This window comes from Falco rusticolus, chromosome Z, assembly GCF_015220075.1.
Source record: "Falco rusticolus isolate bFalRus1 chromosome Z, bFalRus1.pri, whole genome shotgun sequence".
Classification (NCBI taxonomy): domain Eukaryota; kingdom Metazoa; phylum Chordata; class Aves; order Falconiformes; family Falconidae; genus Falco; species Falco rusticolus.
Window position 1 is genome coordinate 6,754,289 of NC_051210.1, and position 20,587 is coordinate 6,774,875.

At 37.2% G+C, this 20,587-nt stretch overlaps 1 protein-coding gene across 4 annotated transcripts in view; it reads right to left on the bottom strand.

Annotated features, from left to right (window-relative positions):
* FAM172A (family with sequence similarity 172 member A) overlaps nucleotides 1-20,587 on the bottom strand; it is a 266,793-nt gene that overhangs the window by 196,716 nt on the left and 49,490 nt on the right. For all 4 annotated transcript variants that reach the window (XM_037373139.1, XM_037373142.1, XM_037373140.1 and 1 more), the window contains 2 exons: nucleotides 16,707-16,772; nucleotides 8,734-8,925 (listed from right to left, as the gene is read on the bottom strand). In XM_037373139.1, coding sequence (XP_037229036.1) covers nucleotides 8,734-8,925; nucleotides 16,707-16,772 — 258 coding nt within the window. The remainder of the gene's footprint in view (nucleotides 1-8,733; nucleotides 8,926-16,706; nucleotides 16,773-20,587) is intronic.

The window sequence follows — 20,587 nt, forward strand, 5'->3', positions numbered from 1 at the left end:
TACTGGACCATCCCACCTTGAAATGTGAGATACAACTGCTCTACACCTGAAATATAATTACACCTATGCACTGCTCTCAAATAAGTAACAACAAAGCTAGCGTACTTCCACAAACCCAAATTCTCTGAATCAAACCAATACTGGATTACAACTTTATTTTCCTCTAAACAGGATTCTTACAGAGTGGCCTGTACAGAGTAACATCCAAGTCACAAGTAACTACTGTATTTACCCATTTCTCTTAAAATGCTATGTGTATCACAAATTTAAAATAAACAATATATTGAAGACCCATACCACAACAGAAAGAGCCTCATCACAATTTCTGAGCAATTAAAAAGGTCACAGTTCCACAGCCAACCTGCCACCGGCAGATCCTCAAAACTTCTTCACACAGTAATAGTAGTACGCTGCTGAATTGAGACTAGTCAATATTTTCTTGCTGTATGTTTTGTGAAAACTCTGCATGTGGAATATTCCCTACCAAATAAACTCATCTGTTCCGGTGGTACAGATCTCACTTCAATATACCTATTAGAAAACAGAATAGAATGCTGTACTTCTGATAAACATTGATTTAGCAAATTACATATTTGCTAAAGTCTTCTTCAGTTACTGTCCAGAGTGCTGTCAGTGATTTTACTTTCCTTTAAGAAAAATGAAAAGTGCAAATAAGTAAATAATTAAGGAAGGGTAACGAATCTTTAATTCCAAAGCCATTCATGCATTATTTATCAATATATTGTATGGTGTGAATATACTACATTGTGTATTGAAAGCACCATTTTTAGTCAGGTTTTGCCTTTCAAAACAGCTGCTTTAACAAAAAATGATGATACAAACAGTCAGGAATTTTTTTTCTCATGAAACCTGAAATTCTGAAACATAATTAATATAAAGTGAGATGAATTTAATTTCATAGTAAAACTGTTCATCTCTATAGAAATCAATGACCCTATGTACTGGATGTTCATTTAATCCTATTTAAATCTGATTTTTTAAATGAGTTAACATATATTATGTTTTAAGCTTATTTAGTAAGGTTCAAAGTTGCAGATGTTTTCTGTTAGCTAAAATGACTGTTTGCAGAATAAGTGTATGGGTAGGAAAAGAGAAAGCCAGCAAATCTAAAGTTACTTTTTTATGTAGAGTTTAATCTCAGTTCTCACAACCATCAGACTACTCAGACAGTAACACACTACAGAATTCATGCACTGCCTTAAGTAGATGACACTATTTCTGAAGCAGACTGATTCTGTAATACTGCACACATTTAAACAAAAGCTCACAGTTTAAAAAACAAAAGGGATGGAAAATACAATAGAAGCGCAAACCTGACCTATCTCTAATCTTTTCTTTTCAATCCTAGGCTACTCAAGAATCTTCAACTAATTATTCCATTTTATTGATGGCGTTTTTCCCAAGGGAAGTTATTTAAAAAGTTTAACCCCTGAGCAAGTCATGGCTTCTCCTGCCTTTGAAAGTGTCAAGTGCATTGATTATAACTGCAGGAAGTGTTACCTTCTACCCAGAGAATCTCACCCTGCACAATCTTAAACACTGTCTCTCTCCCAAAACTGCTTTGATTCAGCAATTCAGACCGCTTCAGCTGATATTAAAGGCAGAAGCACCACAGAAAAGGGATCAGCAGTTAAAACGAAATACAAAGAGGAAAAAAAAACCCAGATCTTGGATATAGTACCACAAAGCTTGAGAGAAAAGCAGATTTGAAAAAGACATCAGAGTGACTAAAAAAAGAACAACATGACAGAAATTAAACAAGATTTTTATGTTCGCCTTCTATGCATTTAAACTCATCTCAACCTCTATTGAAATTCCGATCATACCCAAACCCCAAGGCTTTTGACATACTTTCAAAAATCCACACCCCCTCTTACTCTTTTCTAAGTCTCCAGAGTCACTGTTAGGTATCCAACAAGTTGAGCAGGGGGGTGGGGGTGGGGGGTGGAAGGAAAATCCTTATATGCATATGATAAAAAGGCCATTTATACTCATATTAAACTTTGCTTCTTAAATGATTGTGATTATTTTAAATATTCAGTGTGTGTTCTTAACCCCGTACTCAGCCAGTGAAAACAATGCTCAAACGGTTTGGGAGGAAAAAAAAGAGATTTCCAAGCCACATCTACCCAAGTATCTTGAACAGTGATTTTCTTAGGTCGGTGACAAAGAGTAAACTAACTCAAGGTGCTACAGGGTTCTAAAATATCACGACCAACAGAATAAAGGAAGACAAAGCAATCTGTAAATATCTCTACATTATCAAATCAACGTGGCACAGAAAACCCTAAGAAAGTAATGCACGCAATTAATACAAAAGCGGTAACACGTCTCTTGGAAAGGATGCACTAAATTCCAAAGGGTAATTGGATTTTCAGAACTGCAAGTGGGTTTTTTTCCAGTTCAGTCATGACAGGGCCAGAAGGTAATGATACATCTGCCATGATGCAACAAGCAGACCTGTCTTCTGTCAAGAGTTGAAATCATAAAGGAATAAGCTGTCGTTAGCAACCTCTCTCCAAACAGTAGAGCTGTCATCTCATTGTTTTCCTTTGCTGGCATGGGGGCTGGTGTGGGCTTATATACCCTGTCAGTTCAACATTACTCTGAGCTTTTAACCTTTCCTTGAATTTCTGACTTAGTAATTATTAACTCCTATACAGGTTACTATGTATTATTATTATGCATTCTGTGATCAATTCATATTGCCCTCAACAAACTGTGTGACTTTTCCTTCTATTTGCCTGGTGATCAGTATTTCAAATCAGTATTTGAGAGATTATCAATTCCCCATGAAATGTTTTAGAAGGAATTAAATAAATTGGTTTTTAAATTTATTACTACTACTCTTCAGAGTATGGTGTATTTTATGCCAATAATATGTGAAAAAATTCTTTAGTAATACATTTTAATTTGTGTTTGTATTTTTAGAAAGATCTCAAAAGATCATCCAATCAGCTATGCAACCTAAGTTTGCTTAATATTGTCCCCACAAAAGTAGACTTCTAAATACAAGTTTTCTCCACTAAGAAGTAGTTTATAAGCAATGTTTGATCTAACAGAATGAGTAAAACAAATACATATACTGAAGTCAGAAAATTAATATTTGAAAGAAAACAACATAGCACCCCACTGTCCATTTTAGTGAAATTTTACTTTGAGTAATACATTAGAATGCCCAAATAAGACTATGATTACTCTGTCCCTAAAACTGACTGTTAATAAATAAATGAAGCATTTTAGCAACTTTCTGCAGTAATATACTTAGGAGACATAAAAGATACATAAATACTAGTATTCTGCAGAGGAACTGTAATTGCAGTCCGTGTCAGCTCTGCTTGGGTTTTTTGTTTGTTTGTTTGTTTGTTTTCCAGGAAGTGTCAGTTGCTCATCTTACTGAAATTATGTTAAGCAATCATAAACTGTAAGACAAAATTTTAAATCTTAGGTTCCAACAATATGACCACTAGAATGAAAAGGATGCTGTCTAACAAGATATTCTATGCTAAACAGCGAGATAAAAAGTTTTTCAGCAAGGATTCTTGTTAGTGTAGCTTAAACAAAGCATATCTTCTTGACAAAAATGTGTAAATAATGACCTTTGAAACTGGCTGGTTTTTACAAAATGGAGAGATTGAAATGTGTTATCATACCAGTTACTAACCAGTAAAGCTGCTAAATCACATAAAATCTATGTCGAGTATGTTTACTACTGTTACACTGAATGACCCCATTCCATTCAACTGAGTCACAAAACTAATGATATCTTACTGCATGCTGAAGTAAGCGCCCTCAGCAAGTCTCAGTAAATACTGCCAACCTGATCAGTATGAGTGAATAAACCCAATATTCTGACCAAAAATTATGCTTAAAAACAGGAATTGTTAAGAAAATGCAGTAAGAAGAGTAGAATAAACACAAGAAAAAACTGAAGCCCAAAATCATGCTTTATAAGCCACTAAAGAAAGATTTCCGCAGCTGATGACCATCTCATACAAACCTTTTTTTCATTTGTTCATGGAAACGTCAGATTTTTGGGTGCTGCTGCATTTCTTCTGAAAAACTCATCCAGGTTCTTTGAAGAAGCTGTTTCTCTGCTGCTATTAACCCTATGTCAAGTACTAATACTCCTTTAAGTAACAATAAAAATATCTAAGCTATCTTAGAGTGCGCTGAATTAGAAACCAGGCAATGAGTCTTGGATGGTTTTAAAAAAATTAATAATAGTTTTTAAATAAAAATCAAATTACTGACAGTTGGTGTGGTTGAATTTTATTAGCATCCTTGGGACCACAGCTATCTTAGGTAACAAATGTGCTGAATTCCTAAAGATGCAGAAAACAACAATTTCGTTGTGCTTGTGCTGATGTCCTCTTCACTCCTGGGAGGAAAGGTATCAAAGAGAAAAGCACTCCAAAATTCTTCTCCATGTCCAAATGTGGGTAAGCTGAGGTCCCATTTCCCCAGGAACAAACTACCTCCGTAAGAAGACCACTTTCCACTTCCCCTTGCCTAACACTCAGGAGACTTTAAAGCCCTGAATCTGCTTCTCCAACCCCTACAGAAGGAACGCTATTGCAGGAAGCAGTCGCCAACTTTTGCACCCCTCCATGCCTGTTCCTCCATATCACTGGTATCATGAAGACATGTCCCAACCCAACCTCTTGGTGACCATCCACACTGTAACCACTCGGCAATGTACCAGGGAAGCATACCTCCTCATAACCTCCTCCTCCTAAGGAGCCCACTGACCAAGGTCACCATAGGGAACACGGGAGCCCCTGAAGTACCTAAATCAAACCAGGAATGAAAATCCTTAATTCTTGATGCCCCAAGTAACTGCCCTCACCACAGAATTAAAGAATTTACCTCTGTCTTTGACCATCTCCTCCTGGAGCTGCTTCCATCACTGCCATCTGAGAGGTGCCTGACTCTATGGACAGTCAATGAGGAATTTACACAAAACGCAGAAGAGACGAGATCAAAATTCCTCTTCTAATTTACATGCATGTATTTATAAAAATGTGGAATAGCTTCTGTGTGGGATTATCATTATAAACGGAAAAGTCCCTTATTCCCAGGGGAGGGACTTGAACTTCAGTCTCTCACATGTCTGATGACTGCTGCTGTCAAAAATCACTATTTCCCACTGCAGAAAGTTTCAGTAGAAAACTCCAGTTTCAACAAAACAACAAACCTATGCAGTATTTATTTCATACCACATTTATAGGAAACTGCCACCTCCTTTTGTTTTAAATATCTTTATAATATGGTGGTTTTTTTATTGTAATTAAGCTTTTGATACAGTCTTACTGCTTTATATGATCACATTTGCCTTTTTCATACTTGTTTTTCTAAAGTAGGTCTTTTCCTACCGTGTTTTAACGTATTTACACATATCTGTCTCTCACATTGTACACACTTTTCTCCCTCCTCCTTTTCCTACAATCTGTTCTCTATCTAGTTGCTTGTTTGTTCTCCCCTTTTTATATTTCAAAATCTCTTTTACACTATCAAGTTTGAATTTCTGAACTAACATAATCTTACCTCCTCATATAAAAGCTTGTAACTAGTCCAAATACCTATTATGCAAAAGATTGAATCTACACAACAGAGGTTGATACAGAAGATGGAAGGAGCAGCATTACCCACAGGAACCACCCAGATGAAAAGAAAAAACACATTTCTAGCTGCTCAAATTCCCACCAAGATATTTCTCCTTGGATCTTTTCTTTCCAATGTGTGTCAGCCCCAAGCCACTAGAAGCATAACAAATTTTAAGTCTTTACGTTGTTTTCTTATTCCACACATGCTTAAAGAGAAAAGTTTTATTTTTTTTCCTTGAAAGTATTGTACCAGAGAGAAACACTTTCCTTTTTTCCCTTAACTTCCTGGTTAGGAGAGCGGTATCAGTTCACCCTGCTCAATCCACTGCTCACTGGTAACTCCCGTTCTGCACTCCTGTTTTCAGTTTTTCCAAGAAATGAACTGAAACTTGCTTGTGGTAATCTCCTCAATCTTCACAGAGAAAAGCAGTGCAGAAGAAGATGCAGTTTTGACCCACCTAGAGGGTTTTGCTTGTCTGTCTGTTTGGTTTTGTTTTAAGGAAAGTAGAGGTAATATTTCTGAACTAGTTTCTGCACAAAAGACATTTAAGAACTACTTTTGCAATTTTTTTTTTTTTTTTAAATGAAAACCTTGTCTCCGGCAAATGTTTTAAGCTGCCTGCATATGTTTCACACCCACAACAGATCAGTGGAATTTTCAAATCCTAGAGACTACTATCCAGCTCAAATTGACATAGTCTATCAGAAAAAAAAAAATATCCATGTTCTCCTGTCATCAGCACTGTAATCTTATACTTTGATAAGGTCTGCTGGTTTCATTCAAGACCTCTTCTTAGAAGAAACACTGGAAGACCAAGGCAAATAATTCCTTACTTCAAACTGGCAACATTGCATGAGGAGTTATCACAATTTTCATTCAGGCCATTTACTGTCTAGGCCAGTTACTTTCATTTCATAAGAGACAGAAGTGCGTAAATCTACTAGAGGACTGAACACCAGAAAATGATGCATCATCATCATCATCATCATCATCATCATTATTATTATTACCATTATTATTATTATTATTATTATTATTATTTAAAATTGGAGTCCTTATACTCACTCTACTAAAACCCCACCCTACCATAATTTCCTGCATTTGGAAGAGTAATTTATACAATCTGTGGGTGAAGTAGGCATGGAACCAGCATGTAACTATCTGTATTCTCCTTTTAGTCATAACATAATGATTCCAAATACCTTCAGTGGGGTTTGCCTTCCATAAAATATTGCTTTATCTAACCAGATATACATCCAATTCCCCTACAGTGGGTACAGGATACAAAAAATAGCAACATATTTAATATAATACAATTGAATATGATCTAATCTTCATTTTGCATGAAAAAAAACATTGTAAATAGTATGTGTTCTAAACACGTAGTGCATTTACCAGAATTTTAAGATGCACAAAAAGGGAAAGGGCATTTTACTCTGGGTGAAATTACTCAACTAAAGAGAACTCTGAATTTAAAAACCATGATAAGAAAGAAGGAAGTCAAAAGATAAGAGCACAAAGTCTGATGTCCCAATGTGATGGAATGATTACATTCTTTAAAAAATATATTCTCTTATCAAATGCTTTGGGTTTTTTCCCATGTTTTTTTAAAGCAGCATTCAAAATGCAGAAATACATAACCTGTTTTTAAGTATAATAACCATTTGAGGGAACAGAGGTCTGGTCTCTGTCAAGCTGGCACAATGATTGCATAATTAAACAAAAATAACAAAACAGGAAAAAGATCTGTAACTCTTCTCTACTAAAAATAGTCTCTTAAAGATTATCTCTTAATTTAGGGATAGCACCCTAGCTTTCAGTACTCAGCCTCTCATGTCAGCCAAGACAGTAGCATCTCTAGGAAAGAACAAAAATGCAGGCATGTAAGCCCTGCTATGAAAATTTAAGTAGCTACAGCTCTTTGGGTTTCTTCGGAAAGGTTTTGGAACTTGAGCTCTAGAAATTAACCTCCTACGCTGGACCCACCATACACATATATTACATTCAAAAATCCTAAAGCACTTCTTGTTCTATCTCCGAGCCTTGATTTAAAATGAACAACAACTTCATGTTAGAAGGCAAGCATCACTTTTCTCAAGACTAGGTTCCTTCTTCCACACACAAAGAGTAGTCTGGTGCTTTCTCAGTGAATTATACAAAACAAAGTAACTTAATAGCCTAACATTTTAATATGTTTTCCTTCTCTGCTTTACTAAAAAAAAAAAAAGAAAACGTTTGAACAGAACCATTTTCTATACTGAATACTTCACAGCCAACTGCAAAAAATGAAACTTCTTTTAGCAGATCATGTAACAATCACAGTGACAACACTGATATTCAGAGTAGAACATTAGCTGAACTTGGTAAATATAATAGAAATGGTGAGTCTTAAATAGGCTTTTCTAATGTTTACTACAAGAAACAGTTAGGTAAGCAGAAAGCAAGAGATTAATTACACCTACAAAGTTCCAGCGTTAAAAACATTACACAAATTGTGCATTGTCTCTCACATAGATGTAAATGTAACAAAATAGTGTCCATAAAATGTAAATGTTTTTTACTGCCAAGTATTGATAGGTGAATCAGAATGAATCAGTATTCAGTGCAAAACTGAAAAAGACTGTGCCTCTAATAAATTCAGTACAAGCCTAGCAAAAAAGCCTGCTGTTACTATGAAAGCTCATGTTATCATGAGATTACAACAGACGTTGAGTGAGAATACGTACAAATTTAATGAAATGTAAAAGAAAACACTTCAAATCATAACAAATTTCTGTAGTGCCTTCTATTGCATCTCATCGCCTGCTAAGGGCTCTTGTCACGTTAGCTGCCATATTAAACTACATGGCAGTGCTGCCACAACAACATGACATAAAACTAATTTTTTTTTTACTATAAGGAAGAAACTTGGTTCCATTAGAAAAAAGTTTGGGGGTGGGGTGGGGTGTGCGCGGAAAGCAAGTATTCCCACCATAAATAAAATACAGGGAAATACTGAAGAGTGAATAACGAATTAAAACTGCAGATTCACAGCTCTTCATACACTAGCGCGCACACACACATGCATACGCACACACAGCCACACATATATGCACTGTCACTTACCTCAATAGCTCTCTTTATATATGGTATCTGCGTGCCGCTGTCCAGATCTTCGTTAATTATAAGTCTCCTAGCCCACTGACCTGCTCTGACAACACCATTGCCATGAATTAGGACCAACAACTTGTCAGGATTTGTTAATGCATCTTCACTCATAAAGATAAAGCTCTTTGGTTCACTCTCAGTTGCATCAACCTGCAATTACAGACAACATGCACATGTATGCATCCATAAATTTTTTTAAAAGAACATCTGTAGTTATAAAGTTAGCCACCACATTGATATAAACACTTTCACCATTTAACAACTATTTGTATGAACGTTGTAAGGACTAATATGTGCCCAGTACTAAATAAATGTAAAACTTAAGCTGGTATCTGTGCAATGTAATACTGAAATGTAAAAACACACCACAGTTTAAAACAGTAAACCAAGGGATTTTTAAATTAAAAAAAAGGGGTAAAAAGTATGCTAAAGCTTTGAAACATCAGCTGTTTACAGAAATTTACTGGCAAACAAGAAAGTCTATAAAAGAACAATGTGGGGCAGGCGGAGAATCAAGTAATTTGTCACCTCTGATATGCCTGAAGCAACAATAAAATTCTTACATAATATGAAAAAAATCCTGGAGAGTTCCATCTCAGCCACTTCAACATAAATACCCAATAAGCCATGTAGGAACCAGCATTGTAAATTTCTCTTATTATAAATTTAATAGGATCGGTCTAATAAAAATATAGAAACCCAATTTGGGTCTAAATAATAGGTTCATTAAGAGTCCTGCATCTGGGTCAACGCTAAGTTACTCTGCTGTAGGAACAGACCCACAACCAGCTTTGCTCTCTAGAGCAGGGACAGAACCTGGAATTAGCCTATGGTTTACTGGGTATCAAAGTGGCACTTTTTGTTCCATAAAAACATATGTTCTATGAAAGAGGTCTACGCTTGGTTTAGCAACCCTGGCTCAAGGTAAAAGAACTGTGCTGGTGTAAACACCATGAGAGCAGAAAAAAAGGTCATGCCTACTCATTCTTTGCTTTCTACCATACAGATACATAGAAAAGGACAAACAGAGCAAGCACATCTCCCCGTCCTACGGTACTCCACACCCCATGACCTTCAGGAAAAATCAGTTCAGCATGGATCTCCCTATTTTTTTTAATGCAAATCCTACCAAATATTTTTTTTATGAAGTCAATGAGGCTGCTTGAACAAAAGGAATTGCTGACTGGAAAAACAGCCACATCTCTCTTCAGCATCTGCCATAGCACTTAAGACTTTATTCCATGCTCCAAACTGATGTAACTTCTCATGTGCCATAGCTTGCACTTTCTGCATTGGGAAACATACTTATATTCTTCCACACTCTGTGCAAAAATAGGAAACATGGTAAAAAAAAAAAAAAGTTGAGAAGAGTTTGGAATGTAAGTACAACAGGCACCATTCTGGGGCTGTGGTCAGATCGTGTGGCTGCTTCTGAAGCGGCACACCTTAACATGTAACATGGCTTAGGTAAAAAGCCATACAACACAACCTCAGACAGTACTTGGCAAGATGCAATTGACTTTTGCAAGTAAACTGAATACTTATGATACTGTAATTAAGAAAAAAAACATTGTGAATTTGTATTTCAGACAAAGACATAACTTACCTGTATGTTTTACTATTTATAACTAATTTTTTGTTTAGTATTTAGGAAATACTGGCACTTAATAATCATATGTTCTACATGTACTATAAGATATAAGCAGTTCACACCTCTGGAAGTACATTAATTGAAAAAAGTTAAAATCATCTACCAAGATCATGAAAAATAACTCTTGATTCTCTTCCTCAAATTTATCACATTTAGAAGCTTTCCTTCTCGCTAATTCATCTTCAGACAGTAGTAATTCATTAGATCAAGCTTTCACTAAAGAATGCACATAAAGGTCACTCTGCACAACCTTACTTTATTGACAAATCAGCGTAGAATAACATTTAATGCTAGACACACTGAGTCTGCATAAAGTAATTTGTATTTATTAGCCACCTTCTCTTCTGGACCTACTCATAAACACTTACTTCTGATCCTTTATTTAAACAGAAATTGAATAAATACAGTAACATCCTGAACTTCAATTAGTTCAATTTAAAAATTCAGCATTGTTATTCAGAGGCAATAACAATCTTCCAATAATCTGCAGCTAGGAATGTCGAAAGAATCTAAATTCTGCTGATAACTTGCGCTTTAAAAGTACTGTTTGAAGCTTAATTTTCCTTTCCTCAGATTTATTTTTCCAACACACAACTATACCTTAAGTTTTATGAATGTATGCAGTTACAGTGAATTCTCTGAGTTAAGCACTCTACATATATTATGATGTTTTTAAGGTTTTCAAACAGTGAATTACTTTTTCCATATGTGTTCTGTCTCAAATGAGCTATCACCTCATACAGTAGTACCAGTCTATAGAGTATTTCAGCAGCATACTAGTCTGTATTTTGCACAGCTGCCACCAATATATAGGGTAAGATCAAACTATACTTGAAATCTAATCTTACTGACATTCATGCCACACCACACTGACATTGACCTAATTTTCATTTCGCAGCCATTACCAACCCAAGATGCACGAGACCTGAGTAGGCTCTAGGGGTCTTTTATTTTGTACACTGGAAGTTTTTAACATTGAATATTAAATTTTTAGAGGGAAAAAAACCCCCACTATTTTCCTTATTCCAGTTAAGAAACACAATAAAAATTATGAGCCTAGAGCCTACTAACAAGTGAACAGGTGTAATTTGTTTGCGACTGGAGGAAAGAACATGGCAAATAAATGGAATCGAAACTGAAAAGACTTGAAAAGATTGTGAGAATTGTGAGCAGCTGGTGGAGAGAGAAAACTGCTCATTTGCTTCGCAAGATAAGAATGTCTTCTGTTACGTGGTTCTGCATAAAGCTTGCTAACTCCCTTATGTTACAGTCTTCACAATATTGAATATCCTGATTTATAATTTTTCACTCAAAATTGCAAAAAATCAAAACTGATGATCAATATTACAGGCAGCTAATTAGCATTTGGTCATTACCACAACTAACTTAAACATAAAATCGGTGGTATTTTTACAAAATGAATATTGACTAGTCTTAGGTAATAAAATAGCCAAAAGGAACACGCAGTGGAGCTAACAGACTGTTGTTTCTCAAAGAAAAATAGTTCTTGGCTGTCTAGTAGATCAAGAGAACTACTGAGTGAGGTTTTACCTATTGAAATGAAAGAGCAAAGCATTGGTAAGTTAGAAGATTTTGCAAAGTGAGACCTTTCAATGCCATTGTCAATAAAACATTTAGTAATTATTTAAACTTCCATCTCAAGCCTTCCCAGAAGCCGTTAAAGATGCACTTAATTCAGAAGCACCCTCTATTTGTCCTCAACAGCTAAAGAACAGCAAAGATCAATCACTGATTATGCCATTAAAACTAGAGAAATACAAAGACTTCATCTGGATAAAAAAATTGCAGTCTTCTTTATATTCATAATATAACCTTCAATGGAGCACAAAATGAGAAATCTAAAAGAAATAATTGAACGGCTTCTCCCTGAATATGGATCTCTTAATTTAAATTTTCAAGTCCAGTAGTGTATGTTGAACACTAAGACAGCTACAGTACTTTACAGTACCATTAATGCAGGATGCACCTCAGCCTCCCTGCGTAGGAAAAAATGTTTAGATTTATGTGTTGTCAGAGATGCTGACATGACAAAATAATAGGCAAGCTTTCCTGATTTCCAGACGGCTCTTATTTTCATATCTGAAAAGGGATTTACAAACAATCGTGTCCAAAACTGAAGCTGCCACCTGAGAAAGCAAAATAAAGACAGCGAGTTGGACTTTGCGCACGAGGTTGAAATTAAGAACAGTGAGAGAACATGAAATGCTGTCATCCTAAACCTCTGAAGCATAGCATTTCTGTAACTACTAAAATTATGCTGGGGCAGGGAAGAAAACAAAAAAAGTACTCCATTTAAGACAGTCCTGAAACACATTTCATATATTCAAACATCATTACACCACCTACTTCATTATCAGCTGACAGAGAAAGGAAGGTGAATACACCAACTTTCTCATCACCTGTGACAAAGTACAGAAAAACCATGTTTTCGTATGCACCTCAAAAATGTTCATATGATAACAACATATTTGTAAGGGCCATCTTGGTCCAATCAAGGTCCAGCACCTTGTTTCTGACAGCTGGCAAGCTGCTTCGGGGAGCAGCATGAGACCAGGGTGCTTATGGAGTGACTCTTCCCTGGGTTGGGCAAACAGTAACTCTGGACAATCCCGAGCCAGAGTTGATAAGTGGACAAGCAGGTACCATAGTTCCATGCACCTATCCCACCTGCGTATTGTCAAACGGGGTTTTTTGAATGCATTTATACCTCTCTCCTTGATAGTATTCTGCAGCAATGAGTTCCACCATATAATTGGGACGTATATGAAATAGTACTGCCTCTTTCAGTAGAGATCTCCTGCCTGATAATTTAAACTTGATGCCCCTTAGCTTCTCTATTATGAAAAAAGTGAAAAACCTTTCCCTATTCATCTTCTCTACACCTTTCATGATTTTATAGATTTGTCGTATTCCTTCCTCAGTCATCTATTTTCCAAGCTGAAGAATCTTTGTCTAATCTTTCTTTGTCTGAAAAGCATTTCATGCCTGTGATCATCCTTGTAACCCTCCTCTGTATTTTTTTTTAATTCTTCATATCCTTTTTGATATGGTGTCCAGACTCCATGCAGTGTTCAAGATGAAGGCCCACATAATGAGTGGAACGATGATGTTTTTCTGTTTTGTTCTCAACACCTCATAATTCCTAACATCCTATTTGCTTTGAGGGTTTTTGACTGCCATTGAGCACTAACTGATGTTCTCAGAGAACTATTCACAATCACTCCAAGCTCCTTCCTGAGTTGTAACAGCTCATTTAGAGGCCACCATTGTGTTTACAGAGTGAGTTATTTTCCCCATAATTTCACATTTACCATAATTGAATCTCATGTCATTTTATCATCCAATCATTCAGGATTATGAAATAATTCCCTGACTCATCGCAATCAGCTTCAGATTTAATATTCTGAATAACTTAGAGAAAACAGCAAAGTTTGTTAGTTTCTGTTAATTCCTTTTTTCCTTTTATTTACAGCTATGTCACTGCAGGCCTCAGTAACACTGCACCAGTAACAAATGATTTCATCTGTAAAATACGAACACCTTTTTTACCTTTTAACCAATTCTTAACTTATAAGAGGACTCCCTTATAAGTTATAAGGGAGTTATAAATCCTATGCTTTACAAAAATATTTGGTACACCTCTTGGCAGCTTGTTGGAAAGCCATGTACTTTTCCCGACCAGATCTTTCTTTTTCATGTGATCTCTGACTCCTTCAATGCCTTCTGACAGGTTTTTAAAAAAGAAACCTGTACTGACTTTCCCCCCAGTACATCATTCCCTCCTGATACAGAGGAATCACGACAAATCACTCCTGGAGGCCTTTCAAAGACCATCACATCTTTTCCCATTTCTCTAATGAAAATAGCTGATTCCAGCAGTAAGTTACATACTAGTTGGTTGTTCTGCAGCTTCGTATTTGACTACTTACAGAACTTAAAAACCATCTCATCCTGGAATTTGATTATTGTAAGATACATCAGTTTGTCCTAAGATCTCCTCTACTGATAAAGTGAAATTACAGACAGTTCTTCAGAATTATAACCTGCTTAAAAAAAATACATTAATAATAATCAAGTGTGGAAACTGGACAAATAATATTCGAAATAATTATGTGAGATTTTCTTATTGGAGCTGAGCATTCCTTCTGCGTGCAGTTCATCTATCAGCCTCATCAGCTCTATTACTATTAGCCTCTACAACTGTAACAAGATCCTCAGTTTCACTTTTGGGTCATCTTAGAGTGTTTTTATACATGACTTGCCAGCATTTATACTCTTTCCTACCTTTCCCATTTGCACAGGAAAGTGAACTTTTGCTACAAACTTATTACTTCTATCAGTTTCCTTTACTAGTTTAAATGAGGTTTTTCTGTGTTGTTACTCTGGAGTCTGTCAGTGGTGATTCCATCTTCAGACAGCTTTAATTTTTCAGCTTCCACATGCATTGTTTCATTTTTCTCATGTCTGTAGGCCTCTTTATAACCTATTTCTGACTGTGGTGAGGGCTTCCTACGCATAATACTCATTACTAAAGGATGGCACTCATACCTTGTGACAAATTTTCCACACTGCTCACGATTAAACAGCTGCATAGATTTTGCGAGTACTTACTTTGTTCCACAAGTGCAGTTAAATTATGACACTTTGCAGAAGCTGGAAATAATACACTTGAGAATAGCCTAAATGTACTACTGACAAACTGCATCAGTACATTGGTGGTTACTACATAATTTATAAATCAGAGTAAACACAGATTAATGCAACAGTGGGAGCTAGACAGAGTCATTTTTCTCCCAGGCCAGACACCCAAATCTCACAGCCATGCAGATGAGTCCCCACTTGTGTGACAGAGGTGATGGAGGTATTGTGATACTTACTCCAAGTTCATTCATCTCGTTTTGAAGCTCACAGAGCAGCATTACTATCACACTAATTACATGCATATTCCTTTCTGCAAAGAACCTTCAAAGAAAGTTCCGTAGCCTCAAAATGCAGGCAGTTGAGAGTTTATAAATGACAGCTTCCTGGCTTCAGAGGGAGGGTGACATGGCTTGAGGAGGTCTTTCAACACATCACCCATTGGAAGTACTCCCTGGACCAAAACTTCCTCAACAAAGAAAACTAGTTGTGTACAGAAGTTAGAATCACAGCTTGTACTGCACTGGGGCAGACTGCCACGGTGAACCTGATCGTCTCTGTCTACACAGAGAAGTCTGAAGTGGTAGATGCTTTCTCAAGCGGTCTCAGGTCTGGGGGCATTGGTGCAGCCCACATGGCTCAGCAGGCTGGGAGAGTGGCGGAGGGCTGCTGATCGCCCTTCGGCTGCTTCTCAGAGCTCCTAGCGCAGCTCCTTCTGGCCTGGCCCAGAGACACTTAGGAAAGCCTGGCTGGGGAACCTTCAGTAGTTTGGGCATGTTACCAAAACATTCCCTAAATAACATTCAAGGAATGGAGACAGGAACTGTGAAACGTTACAGAACTGTGAAAGCAAAGGACTTTTTCCTTCCTTAGCCCAAATGGGTTTTCCTCAGCTGAATAAGAAGGACTGGCTGAGAACAACAGTAATGCAAAAGCTTCTCAAAATTCACAAGAATCCTTTATGATATGATGGACACCCTCCACAGCCCTGGCACACTACAGTCTCCCCTACACGTTCCAGTATAGAGTACAAAAATAGCTACACATCATCACAGTATTGCAAGTATTCACAAACACTCATATGTGTTCTTTGGGGAATGCTTCATCACTTCCAAGGCTTGATCAAATATTTTCTCTAAACAAATAAGATGCTGCAGCAGCACCTTATATTACATACATGTTACAAGTTACTGAAAAAGTGTGTTTTCAGAAAAAGACTTGGGAGTAGTTTACTGAAAATCGATTTAAGTTTATTCCTCTGCCTGTAAAAGCATGTTTATTCTCTACATTCAGCTGCAGAGGTCACAAAACATTCACAAATACTCCTCAGAAAGCTTATGGTTCCTCTATCAAAAACTACCACATTTTGAAAATTCTGCAATCTGGTAAGGCAAAGAAGGCTCAGCTGGAGAAATCAAACATGCGAGAAGTGAGGTGGAACACCGTCTCCAGATGCAAGCATATGCTGCATGCAAAGGCAGCGTCCTGAGAGAATGCCCTGCACAGAGCCCTGGCACACCTTGCCTTTATCTGAACCCTCGACTGCAGGCAGATGAACCCCCTTCTTGCAGATGAAAAAAAAAATATAATAATACCCAGGAAAAAATAAAATATTACTTACTGGGAGAGTTACTTTCTTCAAGTGGCATTCCTTCTGCAGTAGTTCATAAATGTATTTAGTAATGATCTGGAAGAAAACAAAAGAAATGCAAATAGATATTAAACCACTTACAGTAATGACATATCCAGGCAGACAACTTAAAGGCTAGCTGGTGAAACTTCTAAGCACTTGTATATGTTCTGCCACTTATCTGAATCCTTTACTATACAACTAATTATAGAACTTGGAGCTTTACACAAAAAAGTCCTCGCTGTCCCTCAGAAAAGGCTGCTTGCCAGTACAAAGAAATTGTAACTGTACCTGTGAATCCATCACGTGCTGCTGTGTGAATAATTATGTGCCTCAAAACTAAGGATTATAACCAATTAATATATACTCAGGGGTACAAGAAAGGCTCTCTTTTGCACAGAAATACTTTAAAAGCATTTTTTCCATAAGCGGGACTCCTGAAACCCTCTCCCCTGCAGGTTCACTTCATGAGCTACATGGAGAGCAGATCTGTAGTCACCCTCAGCACAAGTTGCCTTGCCATTTCTATTCACTGAACAGGGGAGGGATGGGTCAAAGGTTTCTAAATAGAAGAAAAACCCTGACTGATTCCCCACTATGGGGGAGTTTAAGTCTCTTGTCTCCATGTAGAAATAAAATGGAAATTTTAAACCTGAAACAAAAGGAATTATTTCAAAGAGAAGCCCCCCCCCCAAAAAAAAAAAAAAAACCACCCCAAAAAATCAACCTAGTCACAACGAAAGACTTTCCCTCTCAAATGTAACAAAGTTGTTCACACTTCAAAGGCTTGACTAATATCTGGGGAAATTTTTTTCACCTTAATATATTCTAAGAAAAATGGAGATGCAGATGTAAGAACTTTCTAACTATTATTAATTTGGGAATTAAGCTGAGGAACAAACTAAAGCGCTTTGTCCACATGGGGCTGTAAAAATGGTTTGGAAGTAACTGCCTGGATTTCTGTGGCTACAGGAGTTTAAAAAAAAAAAAAAAAAGAAAAAAAAGGAAAATTAAAGAGGAAAAAAAGTGCTCATTAAGAGCCTCAAATGGTGCTTGCCTTCCCTTTAAAGCTCGGGGAACTATGTTTAAATTCCAGACAGGACAAGATCTAAGTCCCGAAATATTAATCCAAGAATATCTGGGTACAAAACCCAGCTGGTATTCTTTAGTCCAACCCCTCAAGGCCACAATTACAGCCATCTGAACCCACAGCATATTAAGCCAGAACAGAAACGTCGCTGTAACAAAGCTTGCAAGTGATGGCATCTTAACAACACGCTATGAACTGAGCAAGTAGGAGCCAGGGTATCATAAACTTCAATTTTAATTTTCCAAATGCACAATTACCAAATAAAGTTTCAATGAAGTCCAAAAGTTTTCATTATGTACATGTGAGCAAACATAATACGCAAATGTTTGGAACACATTTGAACAAATTAGAGGTACTGATGAAAGCTAATTAAAAATGTTGGCGCGTGCCCCTGCCTTCCTTTCACAAAACCCCAAAATCTTTATTAGGATTATGTGAATTCCTTGCTACCCTGCTCAAATATGTTTATTGATAGAATTATGTTCAAAAAACTTTATGGTTTAAAGAAAAGCAGTCTTACTGAACATTACTATCTGCAGCGAAACTGCATTTGGAGAAGGAATTTAGCTGTGAGCGATGAGTTGATTTAAGACATGTTTATCCCCAAAGCAGTATGTTAGGAACATGCATACAGTGTAATTTTACCTTCAGGGCCAAACTTTTTATGGTTCACCGAAATCAACTTCAGTGTAATGCCAACAAGTAAAGCAGTTAAGTTCCTGCAGTCTCAGATGCTGATGTTGTACAGACATTAAAATGAGTATAATGATAATATGGCCTCAAACATAGAAATTTTATTTTTCACTCTAAATCCAGGCATCTACTAACCATCAAAGAACACTTGGAAGAGAAAAAAATTGCTATGAAGGAAACAGATTTTAGACACCACTTGCAAAAACCTACCCTGTTTTGCAGCTATGTGTATCTATTTCTTCTATTCTCTCTCATCTGTTTAGGCTGTGTTGTCTTCAGGGCAGAAGCAAAGCTTCACTCATTTTTTCCGCAGCCTGGCTCAATGGGGCTCTGATCCTAACTGGCTCTTTATGCGCTTCTCTAATATAATGAATAGTGGTATCAGCCTTAAAAATGGGACTGTTAAATCAGCAAAGCGCTCTGGTACAGCAGACTTAACCTAATGAATGCTTTTAATAAGAGTAAACATAGAGAAAGATACAGGAGGTTGGAGGCTCAGATGCAAAGTTGTCAGATTGTGATCCTCAGGCTGCTCAGCTCCTGGATGGTCTCCACAGCACAGACAGACTTGAGGGAAAACTGCCGTGAACTGCCCAAGTATATATGACCACAAGAGGTATTTTTTTTGGCAGCAGAACACCAAAAAGTTCAGGGATACCCTAGCAATGGCTGGTACACCATCAGCTTTAAAGGATGGATGGTGATACACAAGATTTGTGCATTTGAAGCAGCACAAAAAAAGCCCCAAACTTCCCAATTTGAAATCATCATCCTAACGGCCAGGTTTCCTGCATTTAGCATGGAGGTGCCTGAAAAATCTAGCAAAATACTCTCCTACCTAAGAACAGAGCTGCATGTTCTGAAAATGCTACTGATCCAATGTTACTTTTGGAATTTTATGCTTTTAGTTACATCTTGTGATTTTATGGCTGTTCTGTAATTTTGAAAAATTAACTGTTAGAATATCTTTTCTATAGGCATGAAAAAGAGAAGGGAACTGTGCTACATTATTTATGTAACACTAGTTAGACTTACTAATACAAATCTATACCATTTAAATAGCCCCCACTTCTTAAGTAGTAGCTTGTGCATGCTGGTATCTTATCTGTAAGATGTGAAAACCGTTGTAGGATGTTGAAAACTGTCTTGTGATGTCTTGTGATGAGAAGGTGAGTATGGTTACACTCTATGAACTCTTTTAGACTAATCATCGGTCATATGGTTGCTCATGACCACAGGTATTTAGTGACAAAGGCTGTTCAGTCCAGTCTGGTGCTAACAACTCATCTGGAACTACCAAGCAACAAACGGTCCACTGCAAGCCATTCTCAAGGCAAGCTGCAACACTTGCTAGAGAGCCCTACTCGTGTTACTCACACTAACTTGAGATATTTACGCTTTTCCTAAGGCTCTTGCAACAAATAAGGTGTGCCAGCACACTAAGCAGTATGCTGCACTGTAACTGAAGGCAATAAGGTGAGCGGGCAGCACCACGTCTGAGATGGGAAAGGAAAAAGAAGCTTGCCCAAAGTGTGTGATATTTATTGCCTGATGAATGGAGGAAAAAATGGTTCCGTACTTCTTGCATGAGACACTGGAAACTTAACCCCACTTTACGGTTATCTCTGCTCTTCATTCACTTCTAATTGCAGTCCACAAGGAAAACACATCCCAAAATATTGGAAATAGGGTAAATATTGGAAACAAGCACTATCAAGGCATTCTTCTTGCCTGCTCTGAGAACTGGGGGGAAAAAATCAGACACAACCCCAAAATACTTCCATGCCTCTCATCACTTAACTCTGAAAGCAAGGGAGAAATCCTTTCCAACCACAAAAAAGTACTTAGCCTAACACTTCCACCCCTCAAAAAAGCTCTATTCAAACTGTGGGACAGAAGAAACTTTCTTCCCAGCACAAAGTGGTCCTCCTCTTTGGAAGGAAAGTAAATGGCTTACACTTCAACTTGCTGTCAGTGAGCTGAGAAGCCAATGTCCTGCTTTCTGCAAGCCTGAGGATCTTCCACCCTAAATGAAGTCACAGCTTTTCTTATTTTTGTTGGACTAGAAAAACTCCCAGAATGAAGGGGT